The 27,118-nt window shown below is 46.5% G+C and overlaps 1 protein-coding gene across 1 annotated transcript; it reads left to right on the top strand.

Moving 5' to 3' along the window:
* The first annotated feature begins 986 nt into the window (after window positions 1-986).
* On the top strand, window positions 987-22,860 carry LAP3 (leucine aminopeptidase 3). The gene is made up of 13 exons (XM_058300541.2): window positions 987-1,575; window positions 3,564-3,679; window positions 5,265-5,319; window positions 5,782-5,887; window positions 7,930-8,089; window positions 9,396-9,560; window positions 12,251-12,409; window positions 14,290-14,414; window positions 15,172-15,260; window positions 16,100-16,202; window positions 19,854-19,933; window positions 21,693-21,802; window positions 22,291-22,860. The coding sequence occupies exons 1-13, from the start codon at window positions 1,219-1,221 to the stop codon at window positions 22,484-22,486; spliced, it is 1,821 nt and encodes a 606-aa protein (XP_058156524.2). The 5' UTR covers window positions 987-1,218; the 3' UTR covers window positions 22,487-22,860.
* Window positions 22,861-27,118: the final 4,258 nt, after the last annotated feature.

The following is a 27,118-nucleotide window of genomic DNA, read 5'->3' as shown; positions in this document are numbered from 1 at the left end:
AGGGGAGAGGAGAGGTACTCTGAAATGTATTTCCCTCTTATCCCGTTAGCACACGACATGTACATGGTGTGATACTCGAAGCAAAGAGAAAAGTAAAGGAGGTTGCGCCAGGAAGCACGTTATGTCTGGCGGGAGCAGCAGGGGACTCACACGCGGGGCAGGGACTCCCCGCAAGCCCCGCAGGCCCAGCGCGCCGCCGCCGCCTCCCGCGCGCTCCAGCCTCACTGGTCGCGGGCAGGGTTAGGAAATTCCAGCGTGAGCTCGCTGAAAGGAAGGAAAAGCTATTAAGCGAATCCGAAGCTCTTTCTCTGGAGCGAAGACAGATCAGTTCTGGTGAGCTTGATGAGTTTATGAATTCATTAGGAACCATCTAGAAGGGGGCGCGAGCCTGCCGTCCTCAGCCCGCCCAGCCCTCCAGGAAGCGCGGTACGGTCTGCTCTGCTGCCGTCCAGCCCTCGGACAGTGGATCAGACAATCTTTCCTTTCTGCGGTTGACACCGAGTCGGCGGCTTTCCTCACTTCAGCTGGTGCCCTCCACGCCCCCCCTGCAAAAATCAAAGATCCCGCTAAAATCCGCATCAGGCATCGGTGTAAATTAAGGGGGATTTTCGTTATCTCTTTTCCCGTTTCCTCCTGTTCTCCGCGTTGCATTCAATTTATACTGTTTATAAGGACTTTAAATTACCTTTGAAAAAATAAATACATTAAATCACTGAGCATTATTCTCAAAGCTGCTCCTTCCAAACCCAGTATGTGGCTAGCGGCCTTACAGTGTGGTGCCCTTGGGTCATGTGGAAGTTCGGAAACTAGGACAGGAACAGAATCAAGTCAGTGGGGTCGTCGTCCCCAGCCAGGCACACCTGAGGCCACGACGCGCCCAAACCCAGGGCGGGTCCCAGAAAGGCGGCGCCGCGTCCCAGGACTGCTGGGCAGAGCTCGCCCCGCCCCAGGCCCCGCCCTCGTGGGCGTGCCCCACTAGCGACTCCGCCCCCTTCGTCGCGGGCGACGGTAGACAGTCGTGCCTTGCGGCTCGCGGGGCCCGCGGGTCTTCCTGGAGGCCGCGCCCCTGAGCCCCGCCCCCGTGGCTCGACCATCCCTGCACGGTCCAGCCCGCAGGCGCGAGACGTCCTCCCGGAGCCCCGCCCCTCCGAGCGACCAGGCCAGCCCGGCGCACGCACGCCTGTTCCACGCCCGCCCGCCCGCGAAGGCCACGCCCCCATGCTCGTGCCCGAGTCCCGCCTCCAGGCACGGACTTGCTCGCCACGCCCCCTGGCTTCCGCCGTGCTCCCCAGACGCGCGCCCAGCGACCCCTCTGCGTCCCCTCCTGACCTCACGCGCGCCGGCCCGCCCCCGGAAGCCCCGCCCTCTGCGCGCATCCGCCCTCACGTCCCGCCCCCAGGGCGTGTACCCGCCCGCCCGCCACGCGCCACGTGCCCGCTGGAGGGCGGTGCAAGGGGCAGCGCCGGGAAGATGTTCTTCTTGCTGCCCCTTCCGGCTGTCGGGCGAGTCGGGCTTCGGCGTCTGGGGTGGAGGCATTTCTGGAGCCGGGGTCTGTCCGCCGGAGACATGACGAAGGTGAGAGTTGGCGGCCCGCTCCGGGGCGGCCGCGGGAGCCGAGCCCGCGGGCGGCGGGGCTTCGGGACGCTCCGGCCACGGTGCCCGGGGCTTCAGCGCTGAGTTACAGAAACCGTTTAGAAAAGTCCCCGACCCTGGTCGGACTCAGCCTTGGCAGGGGCCGGCGACTCCGAGCGGCGGATGTCCCCGTGCGTTCCCTAGCCGGCTGTTTTCCTTCTCTTGCTTCGAGGAACGCTAGGACCTGAACTCTCTGGACCCGAGCCATCTCAGTCGGTGCCTTGCGCTTCTTTCTTTATTTCTTGTGGTCCGCCAGGACCCCAAGAGAGGACGGTGCTAATATTGTTTCCAGCCCAGCCAGGAGAACGCCTCAGTTCAGCAGGGTGGGAATCTCTTCTCTAAGCTCCCAAAGTTAGTTCCCGGGCTGCTCGGCACCTAGCCACCTCCCTCCCCCATGGCTCCTCGGGAGCAAATTGCCTGGAAGGGTTTCTAGAGAAAAATAATGTATGTCTAGGGAAAAGGGCTTTTGCAAAGAGACTCATCTCTTCCTGAAATTAGGAGAGTGTCTTCCAGAAGAAGTGCATTTTCCACCTAATTGAGCCTTCCTCCCCCCTGGTCGTGGAGAAAGTCACAAATGTGAGCTGGCCGAGTAGTACCAGCACAAGCTTGGGAGTCGCTCCTGAGGACCAGAAAGAAATGACTGTCCTTGGCCAGGAACGTTCTAGATAGGGCTCAGACCTCAGAGAAGACAGTGGAAGGAGCAGATACCTGTCCAGTGCTCTTCCCGGTACTGTGTGGCGCCCTTTGCAGGTAACAGCCCAGATCCCCACTTGATTCCAGAGAATCCTGGGAAATGGGTACGCTTCAGAAAGTTAGAACCTGGTAAAGTTACCAACGCAAGGAAACCTACTTTCTTTGTAGGAAAGCTAAAACGGACACTAGTTGGCCTAAGTACTGGTGTGGTTTTGTGGAAAAGAGAAAAGATTGGGTGCTGGAAGGCATCCGGAATCTCCCATGAGCTGCTGAGTCAAACAACCAGGTTTCACTTTCCTTCTGTGTTCAGTGAAAGTAAGACTAGCTGTTCTTTCTACCTTGCCAAGTTGTCCTTAGGCAAACAAAAAACATTATTAAAGTCGTAAATTTCTGTGGGTTTATATCAGGTTTCTGGGGTCTGGGGTTCGTGAAGGAGAGGAAGGGGTCAGCCACTACGGGCTTGGCAGAATGCCCTGCTTCTTCCCCTCCCTGAGAAGTTTTTATTTTGTTTGACTTTTTAAATTTCCTTTCAGCCTAGAGTTAGCCAAATTACCTAATGGTAATGGCAGGTACAGCTAGGGGCTTAACTGCAGTGGGGTCAGAGAATATCCCACATTTGTATTTGAAGGTCTGACTTGGTTACAAACAGATTTGTTTTCTTAAACAAAACACCTTTCTGCTCTTCTTAATTTGGAAGTGAAGCCCTTTTTGTTGTGAAAGCCTTTTCTTGATTTATTAGGAGTGACTGACTGTAAAGGCCTGGGACACATCCCAGGACAGGAAGTAGTGACAGCCTTGCTTTGGCAGCATTTTTTTTTTTTTTTTTTTTTTTTGAGGAGGAATTAAACCCCGGACCTCATATGTGGGAAGCAGGCACTCAACCACTGAGCTACATCTGCTCCCCAATGAGAGTTGGTTTTTTCCCTTTGTTTTTAGGAGGTCCTGGGGACTGAATACATAGGTGGCTCTGTGGGAGGCAGGCACTCAACCTCTAGAGCCACATCCGCTCCCCTTTGGCAGCATTTTGAAACCCTGAGGCAGGCCTCAAGTGCAGCTGATTGTCCAGCACCTGCTCCTTGACCCCCTCACTTCTCCACCCTGCCCCCGCTTTGTTCTTCTGTCCTTGAGGTGTGTACATCTTTGGTGGAATTATTTGCTCTTTCTGGAATCTGAGACCTCCCGCGTCCTTCTCTAAGGGATCTACTTTAATTTTATTCATCCTTTTCAATTGTTTTCAGGGCCTTGTATTAGGAATCTATAGCAAAGAAAAAGACGATGATGAGCCACAGTTTACAAGTGCAGGAGAGAATTTTGATAAATTGGTGTCTGGAAAGCTGAAAGAACTTTTGCCCATGTAAGTGTTCAACCTGTGGATTCCATTTGTGACAGAGCCCTCCAAATTGAAGAGGATTTTTTTTCCTCTTTGTTGTTAGTAGTTAGAAGGCAAGTAAATGCCCTGGCCAGTAATTTATCAATGAAAGTGAAAGTATATGTTTCTGGGATGTGCTTTGGTACTTTTTGTTTCAGTATGAGTGAGTCTACAATTCTGGGAAGTCAGAGAACTTCTAGGCAAATCACAACCTTATTGTGAGAGCTTGATTCAGAAATATCTGGAAAGTACCAGATTTCCTCAGCCAACCCACCTGTCCCAAGTTAGTTTCTTTCTGTCCTTATCCAACCCTCCTGCCTTCCCACTAGCATTTCCACCTTATTTAACTCCCTTTCACCAGTGGGAGACCACAGTGTCCGTGGAATAATTAAAAACCTCTCTTTAATTGCATGCCTTGAGTTTCAAAGGTGTCTCAAATTTTAACACCAATCACCAGGTAATGTAGTTAGACTGCAGTTTCTAATTCAGGTAGTCTAGATGGGGCCTGAGATTCTGACCACTGATTAGCTAGGGTTTAGTGGAGGCAGTGAACCATTTGAGTTTCCAAATCCTTCTGTGCTCAGGCCAAGTTGGCAGAAATAGAAATGTCAACATAAGCCCTTGTGACTATATATTATTTGGACCATGGTAACCTATTAGAATCTAGTAGATACAACTTAATAATAGACACAGGGGCCTTGATTAATTGATTAATCCAAAAGCTAACCTTAAAGAACTGAGAGTACAGAGAAGAGGGGCAGAGACCTTTCTAAGCAGTGGGTCTCAGCTGCATAAACCAGGGCATCTGTGTTCAGCCCTCTGTCTATGTCACGCATCGTCACCCATTCTGTTTAGAAATTGCCTGGTGTCCCATCTGTAGAGAAAACCAAGACCCCACAAAACAACCCCCAAGCTAAACACTGCCATCAAGTCTGCCCCTTAGGTTACCAACCTTTTTTGATGTATCTTTACTAGAAAAGTTTTAGAAGCATTTGGGTCAGCTTGTCACCAAGAGCTTAAATCACCCTGCGGCCACGAGGGATGGGGAATGATTTCCCATCCTGGGCATCACTTTCTGTTGTTGTTTTCAAATAACTTTGTGTTAACTCTAATGTGAATGTTTGGTGAATAGTTTTTTGTTGTTTTATTTTGGGGGGGCAGGTTTGGTTTTTTTGAGGTACCGGAGCCAAAGATTGAACCCCGACCTCATGTGGGAAGCCAGCGCTCAACCACTGAGCCACATCGGCTTCCATGAATTGGTTTTTATGTTTGTTTTGCTTGTGGTGTTTTTTTTTCAGGAGGCACCAGGGTACTGAACCTGGGACCTCGTGTGTGGGAGGCGAGCACTTAACCACTTGAGCCATATCTGCTCCCCTAAATTGTTTTTGAGCTAGAATTAGAGGTGTTGCATCTGAGAAATCTGACCCAAGAATATTGTTTTTTGATCAAAACTTAAAATCCACAGAAGGAATTTGCAGGATATTGGAATAATACTAATAATAGGTATTTCTCACTTCCAAGCAAGCAGAGCAAATTCTAATTCTAGAACAACTCTTCCCTCTGGTTTTAGATCTGGACCACCCCTGAAGGCAGGCAAAACCCGCACCTTTCATGGTCTGCATCAGGTATGAAACGAGGATAATTTTCATTCAGCAAACCCTCAGTGAGCACCTACCATGAGCCAAGTACAGTGGCTGCAGAGTCGAACTGAAATTTTGGGTTGGATTCGTACAACTTTATTCCAGTACTAAGCCTAAGTACGCTTTAAGTTTGTTTAGAGACTAATTGCTGTCAAAAAGCACTGCATTTCACATATTCATAAATCTGATTTTTTCAGTGTCCATGGTTCTGGCACTGTCTTCCATAGTAGAATTATTCCCAGATTCTCCTCACTCCACCTTTGAAACAGGGTATAAAATCTGACCAGGGCACAAGGGCTAGAAAGAAATAGATTTCACTGTGCGTTGATCCCTGTACTGAAGTTCAGGTAGTTGTGTGGAAAGGCCGTAAGTCTCTCCATATGTTCTTCCCGATCATAAAGTCCTTTGAAGAAATAGAGCGGTTGACTGTGTGTGTCTGCAAAACAGGACTTCCCCAGCGTGGTGGTGGTCGGCCTCGGCCAAAGGGCAGCCGGGATCAACGACCAGGAAAACTGGCACGAAGGCAAAGAGAACATCAGAGCTGCTGTTGCAGGTTACTTTCCTTTTCAAGTTTAATATTGATAGAGTTTTTAAGTTTTTTTTTTTTTCCTTCCCACCATCAGTCTCCCTTAATTTCTAAAGGTTCTGAGTGTGAATAGTCCAACTTGGGGTTGGTGAGGATGAAAAAGGTGAAATAAGATTTTGTGTATGGGAATTTTCCCTGAAAGAGTCAAGGCCGTGCTACTGGTCAAAGTTCAGTTAGTGCATGTACTCATAATTTAAAGATAACCTAGTATTGGTGGACCAGATCAGATCAAAGATTGCTCTGATTTATTAAACTTGTCTTTCTCTGTAAAATAAAGCAGGTGAGTCAACGGATACCCCAAGTCTCCTCTTCCTGGGTTGCAGAAGGAGATAATTCTGTCATGAGAGCCTTGGGAGTCCTATAAAAACTGGTTCCACTCCGATGGCTCGACATTAAGAGAGGAACCATATAATTTAATCCCTGCTGATTTCCTGAGGCCTCTGCAAATTGAACTTTGCTTTCACTGTGCAGTAGATCCATTCCAGCAATTACTTTTTGTCAGTGCTTCCTATAAACGTGCTTTGCTGTTAAGGGGGGTTTATTGACTTCTGGAAGGACGCGTTGGCATAGGATATGGAGCAGTGTTAAATGTTTGAGTGTTTTTATAGGTTTGGCTTTTTGAGCCTGCCTTCATGCTTGTGCATCTGGGCGTCCATGAGCCCAGGAAGAGATTTCAGGCTCTGAAATTCAAGCAGGGTTTTGGCATCTGTAATTTGCCTTTGCAAGGAAGGCTGTTGTTTGATGAATTGTTGTCTAAATTTATCTCCTCCTAAGCATGACTTGCTTGGCAGGCTAGACCATGGAGTTGCACATGAGGGATATCTAGAGAGGTAGAAGAAAAAAAGGCCAAGCCTTCCCCTTTCTAGTGTTAAGGGATGTGCCAGAAGAAGGATGTAAGCAAAGGAGTGTAAAGGAGTCAAATGCAGAGGAAGATTCTTAAGGATCTGGTTTTTGAAATGCTCTTTCATCCTTTCTGCCTTCTTACCATCACCTCTACCATGTTCACACAGGAATAACTCAGCTTGACACAATGGTAAATTTCCCTTACTGAGGATGCTTGGTCTTTTACTAGAAACAGAAGCTTTGGTTTTTAATATTTCTTCTTGTGTCAAAGGTTTTATTGCCATTTATTCACTCCTGCAGCCTTGACCTTAGAACCTCTGTTTTATCAGAAAGTTACGGTGTGAGAATTTTCTTCCTTTTTGTAATAGAACTCTTCAGTGTTGTGCAACTTTTAAAATTAAGTAGAGTCATCATATTTACAAATCAGTGACAATGGAAGCAAAGTGTGGGGGTGCCTGTTTATAGCTTGTTATAAAAGGTGTGTGCCTGTCCTGATTTGTCATGGGGATGGTTTTAAAAGTCTTCAGATAGATGCAGTTGAGTCACTTAAGAGCTGAGCAGGAGGACGTGGCCTTTGACTGGAGGCTGTGGTTAAAAGACGCTTTGGAAGGCTTTTCTAAAGCAGTGATAACTAGGTTGATTGATCCTTGGCCTTGTATGTATCAGATGCTTGTTAAATTTACTTTCAAAGTTCATGCTGAGTGGTTATATCATTTTTATTGAGGAGCTTTTGCTGACTTCGTCTTAATGAAGTGCTGTTAATGATGGCCTTTGCTCGGTTCCCTGGATGTAATTACCCTGTCATCATTTCTCTGTCATTTTTAACCAGTACGCTCTTGGTGATGGGGAAGCTTCATCAGGAAGCCCTGTGTCTCGGAAGTAGTACTAGAAGTAGTACTCATAACAGCTGCCACTTAGCCGGTCCAGCTCTGTGATGGAGCCGTGCGGCCGTTTTGTCCATCAGCCTGTCCTCGCCTCCCCTGTGAGGTGTGTGCTTGTCCTCACCTCACGGACAAGGAGGCTGAAGGCTGAGTGGTCAAGCATCAGAGCTGGGAATTGAAACCAGGTCCCGTTGTCTCCACTACACACCCCACCTACCTCTGCCTTCTGATGTGCCAGTTGCCCTTGACTGACTTTAACTTTCTGGTTCCTCTGTCCTTTCAAAGCGGGTTGCAGGCAAGTCCAGGACCTGGAGCTCTCTTCCGTGGAGGTGGATCCCTGTGGAGACGCTCAGGCTGCTGCGGAAGGAGCAGTGCTCGGTCTCTTTGAATATGATGACCTGAAAAACAAGAAGAAGACAGTCGTGTCGGCGAAGCTGCACGGAAGGTGATGGAAGGAAATCAAGATCAGGGCTGCGTTTTGACAGCGAGGCCTTTGGTCGTGAGCTGCCTGTCTTTCGGTGTCGGGCACCTTGCGCGGCCTGTCTCTGGCCTCCCTGTTGCCTCGGCCATGTTCAGAGTATGATAACCAACCCTGGGCCCTGCTCCTGGCGCTCGTCCTGCGCATGCTTCCCTGTGGCTGCCTGGACCCCTCGTGCTTGTTGGTTGCTAGGAAGCCGTAACCAAGTGGGCTCTTAGCTGACAGGGAAGGAACTAGATGACAGAGGAGTCCCAGCAAGTGTCAGTCCAGATCCCTTCCAGTTAACCAGGATTTCCTGGCCCCATGCTCAGAGCTGGAGGCACACAGGTGATGTTATGTGGCCCTTGCCCTCCTGGCCTAGTTGGGGAGCCTTCTCTTCCAGCAGCTGTACTGAGCACCTCTTACATTCCAGCTCTTTTCTAGGGTCTGGGAGACCAGGTCCCTGTTTGTTGGGTGCTGTGACATCGCAGGGGGGCTCTGGGCACTGCCCGGTGGTGGGCAGCTATCGTGACAGGTGAGAGCTGTGCAGCCAGCTTGCCTGGTTTGAACCTGGCTTCAGCACTTACTTGCTGGGTGACCTTGGTTAAGTAACTCTGTGCTTCATCTTCATTTCAGTAGGATCGTAATAACCTATTTCATAGGGTTTGTATGATGATCAAGAGATCAAACTTGTCAAGTGTGTGGCAGTGATAAACTGTCTAAAATACAAGCTGTTCATGTATCCATCCCTGTGCTACCCAAATTAGCTCCTTTTCTGTCCAGGAAGAGCTGGGCCAGTGAAGCTGTGCCCTGTCCCAGCTCTCCTGAGGCCGCTCCTTGTTCCCAGGTGGGTTGGAGTTTAGAGCCCTGCCCCAGGCAGAAAGAAGCGCAAGGGCCTTCAGCTCCACTCAGAACTGTGGCAGGATGCTCCCCTTCCAGCTGGCACTTTGGGCTGCTTCGTTCCTGATGCTGTGAAGGAGACCCCCACGGGCCTTTCTGGGGAAGCCTTTTGTGTCAGTTTACCCGGGAGTGCATTAAAGACTCTATGGTCCAGCCACTTTCATGAGGATTCTAAAATGAAGTGCCAGCTAGGCCCCTGGGAGAAGTGTTTTCTAGCTCTTTGCAGTACACCGTCTGCCTCCCCGGGCCAGACCCACGGTATAGATCCAGTTCCCAGGTGTTCCTCCTCGCTCACCGTAGTGGACCTCTTTTATTCTAGAAGGTAGAAAGCCCTGAAAGCGAGGTCCTGTGACCGGCACACTTGTCTGATGGTGACTCTGCTTTCTCCCATCAGCGGGGACCAGGAGGCCTGGCAGAGGGGAGTCCTCCTCGCTTCAGGGCAGAACTTGGCGCGCCACCTGATGGAGACCCCAGCCAATGAGATGACACCAACCAAGTTTGCCCAAATCATTGAGGAGAACCTCAAAAACGCCAGTAGTAAGACACGGGTCTGCATCAGGTAAGTCACAGGTATAGCACAGGCTTGTAGGGTGTTACCGCCGGAAGGAAACTTAACACGTCCGAAAGTCAAGCTTGCTGGTCGTTCAGAGGAGTGACTTGAGACCAGAGAAGGGAGGTGGCCCCCAGGAGCCACACACTGGGAGAAGGGCTCCGTCCTTTGCCTCCTGTCTTTCATTGCCTTTGAGAGAGTGCCGTGGTTTCATGCAGCATACTGTATTGTTTTTTAACAACTTTATTGAGATATGTCACATACTGTACAATTCACTCATAAAAATTGTACAATTCAGTGGTTTGTAGGAGATTCAGAAAGTTGCACAACCATCCCCACAATCACCTGGGGAAAAAGCCCTGTACCCTTTAGCCCTCACTTCCCAGTTCCCCCAGTCCTGGGCAGTCACTCTTCTACTTTCTCTCTCTAGATTTGCCTGTTCTGGACATTGCACACAGACGGGATCGTACAAGATGCCTGGCTTCCTTCACCTAGCACAGCTCTCAGGGTGATCCATGCTGCGCCATGCGTCAGCACTCCATTCATTCTCGTGGCTGAATAATATTAATATTTCATTGTACAGAGATACCACATTTTGCTCATCATTCATCAGTTTATTGGCACTTGGGTTGTTTTCTTTTTTGGGTTCTTACGAGTAATGCTGTGAGCAGCATCTGTACACATTTTATGTGCACCTGTGTTTTCACTTCTCTTGCATATACACCTAGGCATTGAATTGCTGGGTCAAGTGGTAACTCTGGTTTTGCTTAGTTGTTTGAGGGCTTACGTGTACTGTGTTTCCATTTTAGTGAATTCTTCCTGCCTTTTCTCTGTCTTGTCACAAGGGAAGAATACAGCAGCTTGACGTGGCATGGAATAGAAATTTCTGCCTTGTGGGTTACCTCAGCTAGACACCAGAATTGGTATTCCTAAGCAGTCCTCAAGTATCCTCCTCAGATTGGGTTGTTGGACCTAAAAGCTGCCCTCTCAGGTTCCATAACCCTCTTAGAATCTCTCTGCAACCCTTTAACCAAGGCTGAGCATTTAGGGATTTAGGATTAAAATAAATCAAAAGTTAGGTTTTCTTTACCTAAAGATTTCTTCACTATTAAAGTTATTTCTCAAGGGAACTTCCATTTAAAAGAATTCCCCAATACTTAACTGTGACTAGAGTTCACATTATTTAGGAAAACCCCTTGTTGCCTGAGCAAAGGAATAATTGTAACCTTCGGGAAATGTACTTAGAGATTGATAACATTTTTGGAAGGGTTAGTCTATTTTAATCTGTAGCATTATTTAGGTTCTATCAAGGCATCTTGGGAAAGAATACTCCTTGTTTATTTGAGGAGGAGCATGTAGTGGGTGTGCTGTCACACATCAGGGATGGTACCTGCTGTGTGCCTGGGAATTTGGCATACAGCGATTAGTGAAGGGCTCCTTGTCCTCTAAGAATTCAGGATCTCGTGGGAAGGACCAAGCAGGTAGAGGGCTGTGGAGGATGCTGCAGCAGCACAGAAGTCACAAGGGCTGGGGAGGAGCCAGGAAGGCGCGAAGACGGTGCCTGAGCAGAGTGTGGAAGGTTGCTTTGAATTTAACAGGCCGAGAGGGACGGCTGTTTGGGGTGAGGGAGTCTGTGTGCACTGGTCCTTTTGGAAATTGCAAGGCGTGTGGCCGAGCAAAGGGAGAGTTTCAGCCAGAGATGAAGCAAGACAGGAGGATGGGCCATAGGTCATCAGACTGGCTGTGCCAAACCCTCTCGAGTGCAGGTAGCTGTAAATCACAGACATGCATGCAGGACTTCAGAAGGACAGGACTTTAAAATATCAAGTACTGAGTTTGTGACTAAAAATGCTAACACTATACAGCCTTACTTCTTTGGAAGTGATTTTCTTTTAACAGTCATACCTTCCATTTTATATTCTTTTCCCTTTGGGATTTGGTGGTCGGGCCTGGAAATGTAAGCTTTTCCTCTTGCCTGGCTCCCGTGGCCAGAATCAGTAAAGGGCCCTTTTGTTTCCCCAGCCTAGAAAGAAGAGTAGTGTGGCATCCATTGTTAGCACTAAAGACTGTTCTCAGCGCCTCTCACCCCACCGATCCTGTGTTGATTAGTTCATAACTAGTTACTTGTCCACGTCAATCAAAAGCATCTCAAACCGCCATTGAAACCAGGGGAAGCAATGCGACCACAAGGAAAAGAAAGCAAAGAAATAGGACGTTTTGCCCAGACAGTGGAGTGCAACTTTGTTCTTCATCGTTGTTCACTTGTCTGTTTTTGGAAATGCCAAAGATAAAACAGCAGAGCCCTTAGCTATCTTTAAGCCTTGCTGACCTCACCTTATATAGTTAAAACTTTGGAAATATGTGAATAGAGTAAGGAAAAGAACCAAGTAATAATTATTTATTGACTGTGTGCCGTTGCCTGCAATTGTCCTAGGTGCCATTCCTGAATTCTCTCAGTAATGCTGTTGATCTCTGGTGGAGTTGTCACTGACCTCACTTTTTTGCCCAGGAAACAGGCCCAGAATCAAGTTACTTGCCCAAGAATATACAAAAGACCAGTGGAATGTGATCCTCAAAGCTTTCAAATGGGTCTCTCTTTTAAGGGGTTCTACAGTTTACTTTTTAACACAAGGGTGAGCTTTTTCCAAGTTATTTTGAAATATCAGCGCCTTTACTTTTTGTCCCTTTTCGTCCTGTAGACCCAAGTCCTGGATTGAGGAGCAGGGTATGGGCTCGTTCCTGAGTGTGGCCAAAGGATCTGACGAGCCTCCAGTCTTCTTGGAAATTCACTACACAGGCAGCCCCGATGCAGGGGAACCGCCACTGGTGTTTGTGGGGAAGGGAATTACCTTCGACAGGTACTTCTTTATGCTTTCGTGCTTTGTATTTCATTGACGCCTTTGTATGCACATGTATTATTGAGTGCAGAGTTTGCTTCAGACAGATCTTATACTTCACTCTAAATATATTAAGCTACCAGTTACAAAATGCATGCCGTGTGTCAGACTCTGTTAGGCATTTCACACATGTTGGCAGCTCTGATACTACCCCAGTGTAGTAGATAATTGTAGACATTCTACAGGTAAGGGGACTGTGACTCTCAGAGGGCTTCTTAGTTTGTACAGAGTTCCACAGTGAATGGAGTTGAAAGTCAAGCTCAGGTCTGTCTTTAAAATTGTCTTCCCGCCATACACTCTGGTTCCCCTGTGTGGACATAAAAGATTCTCCACATTGATGACATGGAAGCTGCTGTTTGGATTATCCCGTCTTCCCGTGGCTTGCTTCAGATTGCTTTTTTAGCATACCAGTCAAGCTTCTACTGATCTCATTTAATGACATTGGCATCTTTGTTGGAAATAGTGGACGTTGTCACTGTGGGTTCCTTCACCAGTACCAGTGACCACGTGTCTTCAGTGCTGTGGCTTTGAGCAAGCCTTAAAATCAAGTAGTCTCTGCCCTCTGATTTTGCTCTTCCTTTTCGAATTTACTTTGGCTAGTCCTTTGCATTTTCCTATAAATTTTAGAATCTGCTTGTTATTTTCAATGGAGAGTTAGGCATGAGTTGAGATTTTGCTTAATATCTTTGTTTTTTGTTAAAAAAAAACTTGGGTAGCTGTCTTGAAAATGAAATGGAGGGGGTAGAACTGATACATGAGACCCATTAGGAGGATACAACAGACGTTCAAGTGAAAGGTGGTGGAGAGTTCAGCTAGACTGGGTGCAGGAAAGGAGGGTCAGGTGGATTTGAAACTATCGGCCTACAAACGGAATTTCAGATGTACCAACTTGGCCCTTTGCCCCCATGGGGTTATCCCTGGACTTCTCGAACCAAGGGTTTATTGTTTCTTATTTTGAGCCAGTGGATAGTCTTTAGCTCTAGGTGTAAATGGCAACTATCTAGTTATCAAGACCGTCTGAGGTAAGTGAGAAATAGGACCTGATGTCTAAGGAAAGCAGACTTCAGAGCAGGGAATTAAATCTCCCTAAAGAGTCACCAGGACAAGTCAGCAGCCGACCTTGCTTAACTCAGTCGAAGCTCCTCATGTTCTGCCTGGCCTGCGAAGCAGCCTGCCTCTGGGCTCTTAGAAACTGGAAGCAGAAAAGTCACTCATGAGTTACTGAACCCTATTTTAGGGATGAAGGTTGGAATTCTTGCTAATTAAGGCCACACTTGGCTTCCTGGTTTCCTGCCGTCTCCGAGGCTTTGGGCCCATCTGTGCTTGGGGTTGTATTTTCCCGTCAGGCTACAGCACACCTCTGAGGGGTGTCGGGGAAACGATCTACCTTTGCTCCAGTGCTTTGGAGGAATGCTCTCATTCTTCCATGACCTCCTCAGCTCTCCTGATCAGCTCCTGGCCGTCAGAGTCAATAATGTGACTGAGTCATAAAATTTGCTGAAAAGACAAATTTCCAGGAGTTCTGGGGTCAGGAGTTAATAAGCCAATACAGAGAAGGAATTCGAGTGGTGCTGGTTTTGTGATGTCTCCAGCAGCACTGCTTAAACCTTATTCAGATAGAAATGAGCCAGGGCACCCTTCTGTATCCCTGGAATTGTAACGTAGCTCTTGTAAAGATGACAGTGGCATCTTTTAAAGTGTTGAAATAATTCTGATTCTAAATTGAGAAATTTACGTTTCCTTTGCCAGGTGGATGGTGCTCTGGCGAGGCAGTTAACTCTCAACGGGTATGTTCTTCGTTCTTAGCTCTTCATACTGCACCTTGTCCTTTCCCCCCACAGTGGCGGCATCTCCATCAAAGGTTCTGCAAACATGGATCTCATGAGGGCTGACATGGGCGGAGCTGCAGCTATCTGCTCAGCCATCGTGTCTGCCGCCAAGCTCGGTTTGCCCATTAACATCGTAGGTGAGTGGGGAGAGGGAGTGTTTCCCGGTGAGCTCCTGGAATCAGGTAGAATGGTGGCACACAGTCGTGGTTTCTTTGCATCTGGAAAGATAAAGAAACGGTTTTTAAATAGCTTTTTGTCAAGCAGAAGCTCTTTATGTAACTACGCGTTTTATCGTCTGAACAAATCAAGTGACCTGTTTCGCAACCAGTGAACAGTAACTAAAATTCATTGTTTTCACTTCTGCGAAAAGTGGTTAGCAGTCAGGGGTGTGTGGCGTTAGTTGTGTGGTTTACTGCAGTGGAAATGCCCCGTAGTCAGGGTGGAAGGGCGTTACCGGCTCTCAGCCCTTGGAGGGCTGTGGCTGATTAAATGCTGGGGTGTGCAGAACGCGCCTGGAGCAGCACTAGTTACGGGGTTTCAGGTGCTGAGCTGGGAGTTTGCAGCTGGGGGAGGGGTGTCAGAGGTTAGGTGAGTCACCCACATCCCGTCCATTGCGCCAGGAAGGTGAAGTGAATCCAGTTCTGTCTGACATGCCTCCTCCCACCCCTGTCTTTAAACATCACAGTCTTTTTTTCCTTCCTGAACTATCTGTAAGTAAGTTAGAGACATCATGGCACATCACCCCTAAATACTTCATCATTCATCAGGCTTTTCCTAAAACAAGGGTCTTCTACATAAAGACGACACCCTTATCATTTCCAAAGATCACTACAAAACCCTAATTGACGCTTCCCCAGCATGTCCCATGTTCCTTCATATGTTCTTTCCTGATAGGTTTGGCCCCGCTCTGTGAAAACATGCCCAGCGGTAAGGCCAACAAGCCGGGGGATGTCGTCCGAGCCAAGAACGGGAAGACCATCCAGGTGTGTGAGTGCAGGTGTCCAGCGCCCTGCTCCGGGGCTCCTAGAGGAGCCCATCAAAGCCACAGCTGCACTTAGGGCAGGGACGGTGCCAGGGCCCGGCTGTGTCCCTGGTGCTCGGTAGCTTCACATGCAACACCAGGTGTATTTCTTCCTGGAAATTTTGAGACTGTAATCCCTGCCTCCTTTTTCCTTCTACTCCCTATGTGCGTGTCCTCACACTTTATAGGAGTTTGCCACTCGCGCTGCAGAGCTTGGCAAAGCAGTGAACGTGTGGGCTCTTTTCTGGACATGCCTGTGCCACGACTGGTGGTTTCCACGTTCTGGGCTCAGGTGGGAAACACGCCATTTCTCACGGACCTGCACTCTCAGGGAAGGGGCAGCAGGTTCTCCGCAGTGATGCATGCACGCATGCGTTCACGTGCTACCCGGCATGACTTGGACCCTGTCCAGAGAACGCACGCATGGCCAGGTGGAATGGCTGTGGTTGCACGAGCCGCCTTCAGTTCTTCAGCCTCTTTATATTCAGAAAGCTGTACACTTTTCCCTTCTTGTTATAAACTCACTGGCAGGTGACCTAGCCATTTTCCAATTATTCCAGACCCGAAAGGCATCAGCATTAGGGTGACTTGTGTAGGTAAAAGCTCTGGCCCAGAGATTATGAAATTATATCCAGATTAGATCCAGTTCTGCTGTTTCAGATTGAATGCAAGCACATTTCTGAGACGAGATGGCAAACCTCACACTGGTTTTTTCCCGCTTTTAAATGGGACAGTGTTAGGAGTGTCTGGTTTTCGGTGCTGACTTAAACCGTTCTTTCCTGTGTGATCTGTCTCTCACAGGTGGATAACACTGATGCCGAGGGCAGACTCATATTGGCTGATGCGCTCTGCTATGCACACACCTTCAATCCAGAGGTCATCATCGACGCTGCCACTTTGACAGGTGAGACGGCTTGTTTCTCTAGTTATTGTTCAAAGAAAGTTTTATTTCTTTCTTCGAGTTCACAGATCATCCCCTAGATGTTATTTTGCTAAAACTTGCCTCTTTCTGTTTATATACGAAGATATTTCACCAAAGGAATTGTTTTGCAGTTATATATTGTTTTGAATACCAGGTTTGTTGTTTTAAACCATTCCAAGCTGGACCTTTAAAAAAAAAAAAGGGAGCAGATTGGTTCATCCAGGGCAGCATCTAAAAATGACATTGGTTTAATAACCATTTGATTCAGATTTGAAGAGTAGTAATAAATCCCACACATGAGTAATTTCTCCCCCACCCCCCATGGCTCCCTTGTTTAACTCATTTTGCTCGTTGTCTGCTCTTTGTCTCTCTTTCTTTAGGAGGCACCAGGAACCGAACCCTTACCTCCTATGTGGGAGGCAGGTGCTCAATTACTTGAGCCATATCTGCTCCCAGTGATTTCTTTTTTTTTTTTAAAGATTTATTTTATTTATTTCTCTCCCCTTAGACCCCATTGTCTGCTCCCTGTGTCCATTCACTATGTGTTCTTCTGCATCTGCTTGCATTATCCAGCGACACTGGGAAACTGCGTCTCTTTTTGTTGCATCATCTTGCTGTATCAGCTCTCCATGTGTGTGGCACCACTCCTGGGCGGGCTGTGCTTTTTTCATGTGGGGTGGCTCTCCTTGCAGGGTGTACTCCTTGCATATGGGGCACCCCTACATAGGGATGCCCCTGCGTGGCACAGCACTTGTTGCACATGGCAGCATGCACATGGGCCAGGAGGCCCTGGGGATCAAACCCTGGACCCTCCATATGGTGGACAGATGCTCTATCAGTTGAGCCACGTCCGCTTCCCAGTAATTTTTTTTTTTTTTTTGGTGGCCTGTACAAGTAATTTCTTTTTTGTTGGTTTTTTTTTTTTGTTTCTTTTTTTGCTATACAAAGCAGCTTTATTCAATCAAATGAGTTTCAGATTATATCAAATGATTATAACAATTGAGCAATCACAAAAGAAAGTAATCAATTAAAGACATAGGAGAGAATGAAAGTAAAGACAACCACTCACCAAATCTGGGGAAAACTCAATTTCTGATCTCTTACATGGCTAGGGAGCCCCTTTGCAGTCAGAGTCCTGATTTGAAAAACTGTCCCAGGCAGAGCAGCTCCTCCTGGGTGGGGATCCAACTGGCAGTAATTTCTTTTTAATCATCGTAATGTATTTGATGTCTCCTGACTTTTTAAAAAAATTTTTTTCTACTTGACGTTACAAAGGCGGGGAAAGAGCCCATGGTGGGGTGGCAAGCTCCTCACTTAGCAGAGGCAGCCCCGTGTACTACGGGGTGGAGAAGAGAAGCTCTGAGGCCAGCCCAGCTGTGGCCCTTCATGGCCGGGCCTCCCTGGGCAAGTTATCGAACCCCACAAGCATCAATAACTGGGGATAATTCTTTTTACCTCACAAAGTTGTGAAGACTGGAGGGAGGTTTGGGGAGCATCTCTAATCCAGCGCCTGTACGTGGCAGACATCTGCTGAATGAGGTCTGGGATGCCACCGGCTCCACAGGTTCCTGAATAAATCCCTAAAGGGTGACAGACTTGGTCTTATTACAAGAACCCAACGTTCATAATCTTTCACCGCACACTTTCTGAGAATTTATTCTGTCTCCACCTCTTTTAAGATTAAAATTCAGATCATTTTCTCATCTTTTGGCTTTCTTTGTTTCCCTGGCCACACGAGCCTTTACTTTAGCAGAAATGGTGCTGCGTTTTCTTTTTACATGGGTCTAACAGTAACCCACAGTTGTTTGCTCTCAGGTCCTTTTTTTTAGGCTGGCATGGGAGCCTTGCCGTGGCCTTTGTCTCCCTGTTCACTTCAGCAAACACTTCAGGCTGAAGGGCAGGGGCGGGACGGGGCGGGGGCAGGAGTGGAGGGAGTGGTGGGCAGGGCACAAAGCCGAGACCCCCCGGTGAGGCAGCTGCCCACCCTTTCTACAAACGAGGAGCTGCAGAGACATGCACACCTAAGCTTCACAAGGTAAAAGTGTTCATAATTGCCACTTGGAAACACTGTTTCCTAGAAGCTGTCAGTCTCTTATATTAAAAAACCCTTATTTTTCCATTCCGAGAGCTGGAGAAGGTGGGAATGTTGGCCGCAGGTATCTAAGGGCCGCTGGTTGGGTGAGCCGGCAGATCCTCCTCGCCATGTCCTGGGCTGCCCTAAATACTGAGCTCTTCCTGGGCTCCAGGAGCTGGGATTCAAAGGGGAGAGCCAGAAACAGTTTCCATCCTCAGGAGTTGTTGGCAGGAGGAAGTCGGTGTTCTTTAGAGACAGAAGACCTGGTTTTTCAAAGGGTCCTGCCTCTTAACAGCCTGTGACTTGGGATAAGGCTTCAGTCATCTCACCTGTACAAGGAGTATAGCACACCTGGTATGCAGGTATAGGAAATAGTTAAAATAGAGCGTCGTGCAGCCACTGATCATCCCAAGAGCAAAGAAATGTGAGGTCGTGAGGAAGTTTCATGTATCACTAAAGGAAAAAAGAAGTTTACAGAGCATTATACATTAGTAGCTTGAAGTTTCAGTTTTCCTTGGGTTATCAAGCAGTTTCTTGCAAAACTGCAGTTAAGGGTTAGAGAGCAGCCTGGACATACCTTGTGTTATAGGTAACAATTGCCACCTTGTGACAACTAGAGCATATCCCTTGATTTGAGTGGTGTCTCTCTTCTGACACTCCATCTGCAGGTCCTAGCACTGAATGATGGTGGGTTTGCAGTTTTCCTTTCAGCCAACACTTTCTGAGCCCCTCTGTGCCGGGCAGTGTGTAAGCCTAAGTGTGTGCTTAGGAATCAGATTTGGTTCCAGCTCCAGGGCTCATAGAAGGAGAGCCAGGCAAATACCAAAGGAAACCACTGGCAGCTTACAGCAGAACTAAGGAGGGCAGCATTGAGCTCCAGGCAGGAACCTGGAAGACAACCTGGAAATCTGTATTTTCATATGGAGTGACCTGATTTTTTAAAAATCGGGCAATCTTTTAAAAAGCCAGCCATTGGGACAAAACTTTAGTTGAAATGAAGATGCAGCAGGTAACTATGATTCAGTAATAATAGGCTTTTAAAAAAAGTCTTGTAGCAAATTACTGGGATGTGGTTAAAAATATTGAAAAATTGGAGATGCCTAGATGTCCAGTAGCAAGTAAGTTATACTTCTATCCAAGGACTATTTTAAAATAATTAAAAATATTTTCAAATGTTTGTTTCTAAGAGAGGAATAAATGTTTATTAAAGGATAATTGGAAGGATATATACTTGGACACATACAGTATGGTCTTAATTGTGCTTTTAGAAAAACACCAGAGAGGTCTGGAAGGAAACACCTCAACTACAGAATGTTTTTCCCTGGGATGAGGTTATTAATGTTTGCTCAGGTCTATTTTTGCCTTTTCTTTAATAACTGAAGGTGAATTCTACCCTAAAAAGGCATAAAAAAGGTGTTATGGATTTCCTAGGAGTATCTAGTTTTGAAAATGAAGGAAACATTCAAATAGGGTTAAAGGCTACGTTTTTGAACTGAGCAGCAGAGGAACCTATTTGCCTGAAGAGCCTGAACATTCATCTGAGTGGGGGTGTCTTACAGGTGCCATGGATATCGCTTTGGGGTCAGGTGCCACTGGCGTCTTTACCAATTCGTCCTGGCTGTGGAACCGATTATTTGAGGTAGGAATAATGTACATAGACAGTGATACATAAATTAATGGGGGTGATAATTAAATCATTCTAGCCTTAGAAGGATATCTTGCCTCAGCCCCTGTGTTAGTGATTTTCAGGCTGTGGGTTGTCCTTTGAATTGACATGAACCCCAGCATTTACATTATGCTTTGGATTCTCTGTAAATGTTCCTAAACCCTCCTCCTTCCCTCCAGTAGCCTTCAAATGATGTGGAAATCTGCAGCAGGGACCCTGCCAACCTCTGCCCTCTTGCTGTCACTCCTCCCCAGCTTTTCCCATAATGTTCTCTTCCGGTTCCTTCCTCGCTCTCTCTTTTCCACTTGCTCTGTGGGTGTTGCCCCTGCCTACCCCTTGGTAGGCAGTCTAGGCCACCTTCTTACTTTCTCAGTTCTCGGGGGGAAGCTCACCACGGCTTCGACTAGCACCTCTCCGCTAATGATGCCTGGTCTCACCCCTGAGCTCCAGACTCTCTCCACTTGGCTGTTAGACAGCTCCAGCACCTCATTCATTCATTCATTTATTCATTCATTCATTCACCAGGTAATTACTGGGAGTTTAATGTGTCCCAGTGGTGAGCAAATAGAAAACACTCCTGCATACATTGGTGGCATTGGTTTAGGGGACCGGACTTCGTTCTCACCCTGAGCTGTTGTCCATCTGGTCGTTTATGAAGAGAAGCGCTCTGTTCCTTGCCTCCATCATGCTCCACTGTGTGGTCTCCTTCCAGGCTGGGGAAGCACCTCTCCTCTGGCCTCCCCTCCACCCCGTGCCCCTCTCCATCATGGCACCCACAGCAGTGTTGTTTGTGGTGGTGGTTTTGATGCTGCTTGATCATTTTAAGCTTTTTTAAAAATTAAAGCTAGACATGTAGGCACATTACTTAAAATCAACAATCAAATGTCTATAGGCACCTTCTTAGCTGTTTTCTTCCGGAGGCAGCAGCCACTTTCAAACCTCAGCTGATTCCTTTGCTCTCTACTCCCACGCCTCAGAATAACAGCTTATATTGCTGCTACTTCATTTCTCAGTTTGGGGCCTGATCTTTGATTCCTTACCACAGCATTTAAAAAGATCTGTTTAGGGGTATGTTTTCCAGCTAGCCGGTGGGTCCCTTTGCTGGCTCAGATTGTGATCTGTTTCTTTGTAATCCCTCATATCTGGGAGGTGCTCAGTGTCACCTCAGTGAATGAGCAAGTCGGTAAATGATTATGTGAACAAAGGAGGTTGCCTTAACCTCAAATCCGGTGGCCAGTGGGGCTGTTCCCGGCATGTGCTTCATCAGCACACCAAGGCGATGGCCTCACAAAGACACTCCACCCTCATCAGGCCCACAAAGTTTGTGTGTAGTACAGAGGACCAGCCTGTTCATTTAAACCAAGGCTCATGCCTGCCAAGCAGATGACACCCTCCTCACTTGCTTCCTGTAGGCAAATCGACAAGGGAAATCAAACTGTAGTGAGAAAGATCTTTGTTGGGCTCAGGAGAAGTGTCACGTAATATTAGTTGGGTGATTTTAGCAAATGCCCTATAAATTTATGGAATTGCTTCAGAATACCCTGGTTTCTTTTATAATTCTTAAATATATTGTTAATTAGCTGAAAGAATTCTCAGTTTTAGTTTCATGTCTTAGGGTAACATTAAAATCGCTCTTTCCTTCCTCCATTGAGTGTGTTGAAGCCGTGAATTTACTCAAACTACTTGATCCAGTTTTCCAGTTTTTAAAATACCGTATCTCTTTCTCCTTTAGGCCAGCATTGAAACAGGAGATCGTGTCTGGAGGATGCCTCTCTTTGAACATTATACAAGACAGGTTGTAGATTGTCAACTTGCTGATGTTAATAACATTGGAAAATACAGGTATGTAAAATGAGCTAGGTGTACATTTTTACTATCTTCCTTGGCTACAAAATGACTTTTCAGTTTTATCCCCTTTTACAAAAGGTTTAACTCTCTAATTTCCCTTCAGCATAGTGTTTATAAGCTTTCTGATATCTTTAAGTTTCAAAGTATTGCTGCAACATGTTTTCAAAATTTTGAATATTTTCCAGTCTAAATATCCTTCTAAGCAAATTGTGAAGGAAAGCGATGGAAAAGATGAGACTTTTATAACCATGGTAAACAGGGCTCTAGAATTTATCCTTTACTGCCTAAAGCCTTACCTAAAAATGTCTTTTTTTAAAAAATAAGTTATTTTGGAAGCAGTTTGTGGCTTAACTTCTGAATGGGTCTTAAGCTTGACTGCTGCCCAGGGGTCACAGAGCCCGCTTGGCAAGAACGCGGGGTCTTAGGAGACTCTCGGTGCACATGGCATGGGATGACATAGTGACCTTGGTCTTCCTTTGCAGATCTGCCGGAGCGTGCACTGCTGCAGCGTTCCTGAAGGAGTTTGTGACGCATCCCAAGTGGGCCCATTTAGACATAGCAGGTGTGATGACCAATAAAGACGAGGTCCCGTACCTACGGAAGGGCATGGCTGGGAGGCCTACGAGGACTCTCGTTGAGTTCCTCCTCCGGTTCAGCCAGGACAAGGCTTGTGCCTAGTCCACATCCTCATTTCTCTTCACTCTGTTTTAATTGGCCAGTTGAGCTTCAAAATATTTTTGAATGAATGGAATAAAATCTTTTAAAGGAAACAAGGGTGATATTTTAAAATGCCAAACAAAATGAAATTTGTCTGCTTTGGTATTTCACTATCTGCAAAGATTTTAAAAAGTAAAGCAAATCCCTTGCTTGGGAGGGTTTTAAAGATACTCTATAAATGAGGGTCAATTTTTAAAAATACTACCCAATCACTTTTCTGGGTATATATGGTTAAATTGAGAAGCAAAACTGTATTTTCAGATTGATGATACTGGGAACCTGCCCAACTAAACGTTTCTATGCAATTGTCTTAATAAATCTAACTTTTTGTGCTCGCTGGTGTGGCTCTAGCATTTATTTATAGCTTGCTATGAACCCAGTGACTTAGCTATAACATACTTGTCTTACTGGGTTGTGTGGCGTGAACTGCGTGATTCACCTGGTCACAGTGATGGAGGTATTCTCACTGTTAATCACATTGACTCATTTGCTGGGCTTACCAATTTGTGTCTTAGTGGCACGGCACATCGCTACCAAAAGGAAACAGCCAGAAAGGAACAGTATTGACCTGACAGTTGAGAACTCACCATCTGCCAGGCATTGTGTTAAGTGTTTTTATGTATTAAAGTATCGAGTTCTCTCAATAACCCATTGAGGTAGGTAATATTATCCCCATACTACAGATTGGGAAAAGGAGGCACAAGAGAGGGTTAGTAACATGACCCAGGACAGGGCTGCTAAGTGGTAGATGAGAGTTTTAAACTGGGCTCTCTCCCTCCACAGCCCAGGTTCTTAATTGTTACCCATTAATGCTTTGTGTCAGTTTAGACTTGAGAGGATGTGGAATTTTATTTCAAATTCTGAAGAAGAAACAAGATCATAAAAGCAACTGTGAATTACTCAGATATTGGCTTACCTCCTTGGACTGTTAACAAAATTTCATTTGTGCAGTTTTAGAACAAAGCTCTCCTCTTCCTCTTTTTTTAACTTTTGAATCAAGAGGATAAAATTACCCATGAATAGGTTCTATGCCTCCTTTTTTTTTTTTAAGACGTTGAAAATGTTTGGCAGGAAAAGCTAATTGCAGTTATTTTTAACATTTTAAAAATCTGAAATTATAGAGGATATTACATATAAAAAGGGACTGTAAACAGGCATGCATAGTCATGGTGTTTATAGAATTTGAGAAGACAGGCAGGAGGAGTGGATAAACACAAGCTCACCTGGGTATCCATGCCCAGAAGCCATGGTGTCAGGAAAGATGGGATCAGAGAATTGGAACTACTGGCTTTGGGAAGGAAAACAAAAAATTGTGATTTTTTTCAGAGTAATTCAGAGGGCCAGTTTGGGATTCCATAGAAGGCTTTTAATCTAGGCTTCTTTACAGATACAAGACCATTCAAACTCTGTTTACAAGTGTGTAGAATATGACAAGCATGTCACAGGCCCTGAATTCATTTGTTCATCTAACCTGGTTGAGAGGAAACATAATGGTTATCATTGCCTAAGTGTCTGGCTGCCAGATCCTACAAAAGCCCTTTGATGATCCCAGAACCATTCTTGGAGGCTGGCGGTTAGCATCCCCTCTGTATTAACAAGGGTGAGGGATGGCTGTGGAGAGCAGCAAATCCAAAATAGCAGTAATTTAAAATGTTAATTAAAGGTATAAAATGTGGCTGAATGCAGGGGTGTCCCCGCATAAGGGAGCCCCACACGCAAGGAGTGCGCCCCATAAAGAGAGCTGCCCAGCGCGAAAAAGTGCAGCCTGCCCAGGAGTGGCACCACACACACGGAGAGCTGATGCAGCAAGATGATGCAACAAAGAAAAAGATTGCCGGTGTCACTGACAAGAATACAAGTGGACACAGAAGAACACACAGCAAATGGATGCAGAGAACAGACAACTGGGGGGTGGGGAGGGGAAAGGGCGGGGAAGGGGAGAGAAATAAATCTTGAAAAAAAAAAATGTGGCTGAAAGAAGGGAATCCAAGGCTCAAGAGTAGTCCCAGGGCCACGGGGTAGCCCTATTTGCATCACCAAGCCTTCAAGGCTTCTCAGTCCAAGGCTGCTATTCATGGCAAAATGCAATTGCATTACCTTTTTTTTTCCCCCGTATGTGGGAAGCCAGCGCTTAACCACTGTACCACATTGGCTCTTCTGGATTGGTTTTTTCATTTGTTTTGCTTGTTTTTGGTTGTTGGTTTTTTTTTCGGAGGTACAGGAAATTGAACCCGGGACCTCCCATGTGGGAAGCATACGCTCAATACCTTGAGCCACATCCATTCCTCACCATTACCTTTTTTTTTGTTCCCTACCCCCCCGCTCTTGCGGCTTTTTGCTTGCTGTCTGATGTGTCCATTTGTTGTGCGTTCTGTGTCTGTATTTATTTTTATGTTACTCCCCTCGCCCCTGGCTTACGGCTTGTTTGTTGTCTGTTCTCTGTGTCCATTCGCTGTGCACTTCTCTGTTTTGTTTTGCTTGTCTCCCTTTTTTGTTGTTGTTGCGTCACCTTGCTGAGTCTGCACTCCACAGTGCTTGCAGGCTGGGCGGCACTCCAGGGTGCTTGCGGGCGAGCCTGCCTTCATGAGGCCCCAGGACACGAACCCAGGGCCTCCCATGTGGTAGAAGGGAGCCCAACTGATTGAGCCACAGCTGTTTCCCCTCACCATTACCTTTTAAGGAGTGTTCACTAAAGCCCACATAACGCTCCTGCTTATATCTTCAACCAGAACTGCCATGACAATTGCAAGGGATTCTAGGAAATGTCAGTTTTTAGCTGCATGCATTGTTAACTGATAGGAAAAAGGGGAGAGAGGACAGGAGGTAGGCCTCTGACACCATTGGGGAGATAAGAAATCTGAAGTTCAAAGAAGAAAAAAATTGCTAATGCTTGTGAACTAGAAAGTAGAACAAGGATTAGAACTCAGATCAACAGATCTGTGAAACCTAGCTTCTGTGAGCTCCAACACACATCCTCAGGCACAAGAAACCATTACTGATATTTCTTGTTTATTCTGTATCTGTGGATATTGAATGTCAATACTGGATGCAAAAGGAGAGAACGTGATGGAAAATGAACTTGATGAAATCTTGCAAGTTAAAGGAGGCTTTTGCGTTAGTGCAGAGTAGATCTAAAGATGGCCTTTACCATCCAAGGCTACTGTTTTGGAGTGAAAAATTCATTGATACAGCAAGCATTTATTCCATGCCTGTCCTGTGCCAGGCATTGCAGAAGGTGCTTGGGATGGCAAAGAAAACAATACAGTGCATGCCTTTAAAGAATCTACAATCTAAGGCAGGCCAGTTGTTTCTGAAATCATGCCCTATCACTTACATCAAGCAGGTAGCATTGACCTGCCCATTTCCTGGGTCCTTTTTCTGCTGCCGGCCTGATTCTATAGTCTACAGCTGTTGCTGGGCCACCCATGAACTGTAGGCTCCTCCCTTGTATCAAGATCATTGGGAAACGTTAATCTAAACCCTATCTGGAGGACATTATGTTGAGTGAAGCAAGCCAGACACAAAAGGACACTTACTGTATGATTGATTTGGGATGTGGGTGGGAGGCTGCTCATCGCTTCGTAGATAACCTGAGCTGTATGTATCCTGAGCTGTGCGTGTGGGACAGTAAGAAGCTGCAGCCCTGCCCTTGGTAACCATGGCAATGATTCCAGTCCCAGAAAACAATTTAGCAATAGCTGCACCCCTGCCCTTGGTAACCATGGCAACGACTCCAGTCCCTGAAAACAATTTAGCAACGCAAACTCTATATACATACAGTCAGTCCAGAGAGACTGATAATAGTGATGCCAAAGCTTAAATAAACTTAAACTTGGCATCAAATAGGGAAATATAGCCAGCCTGTGCATTAATTCAAAATTATCTAATTCTGTATCCAAGTGTGCCTGGAAATCCAATTAAGTAATATTGGCCCTTTAGACTGAATGTTCAGAAAGGCTGTGTATTCAAGGTTGCATCCAGACGGAATGTGGACAATATGTTAATTCAAAACCTACCTGGTACTCAAACAACTAACAAAGTCGTTTTCTTTCATAAAAGCACCATTTGACTCCCCACTCTGTATAAAAGGAACTTGAAAATCTTGTTCGGGGCTTGGGTTTGTTTTTTTATTTTTAATTTAAAAAAATTTTTTTTTATTACATTCAGAAAATATGAGGTCCCCTTTACCCCCCACCCCCCTCCCCCCACTCCTCCCCCCACTCCTCCCCCCATAGCAACAATCTCCTCCATCATCATGAGACATTCATTGCATTTGGTGAATACATCTCCAAGCACCACTGCACCTCATGGTCAATGGTCCACATCATAGCCCACACTCTCCCATGTTCCACCCAGTAGGCCATGGGAGGACATACAGTGTCTGGTAATTGTCCCTGCAGCACCACCCAAGACAACTCCAAGTCCTGAAAATGCCTCCACATCTCATCTCTTCCTCCCATTCCCCACACCCAGCAGCCACCATGGCCACTTTCTCCACACCAATGCCACATTTTCTTCGATTACTAATCACAATAGTTGATGAATAGAATATCAGTAAGTCCACTCTAATCCATACTCTATTCCTCCATCCTG

The sequence above is a fragment of the Dasypus novemcinctus genome, chromosome 1, assembly GCF_030445035.2.
Source record: "Dasypus novemcinctus isolate mDasNov1 chromosome 1, mDasNov1.1.hap2, whole genome shotgun sequence".
NCBI classification, from domain to species: Eukaryota; Metazoa; Chordata; class Mammalia; order Cingulata; family Dasypodidae; genus Dasypus; species Dasypus novemcinctus.
The sequence above is the reverse complement of the archived record's forward strand: the minus strand, read 5'-3'. Positions and strand labels throughout refer to the sequence as shown.

Bases quoted from the DNA above. Each gene is read 5' to 3' on its own strand.
- LAP3 (XM_058300541.2), top strand. From the start codon at position 1,219: ATGCTCGTGCCCGAGTCCCGCCTCCAGGCACGGACTTGCTCGCCACGC. The intron at 3,680-5,264 runs GTAAGTGTTCAA...CTCTGGTTTTAG, and splicing joins CTGAAAGAACTTTTGCCCAT to ATCTGGACCACCCCTGAAGG. The intron at 5,888-7,929 runs GTTACTTTCCTT...GTCCTTTCAAAG, and splicing joins CATCAGAGCTGCTGTTGCAG to CGGGTTGCAGGCAAGTCCAG.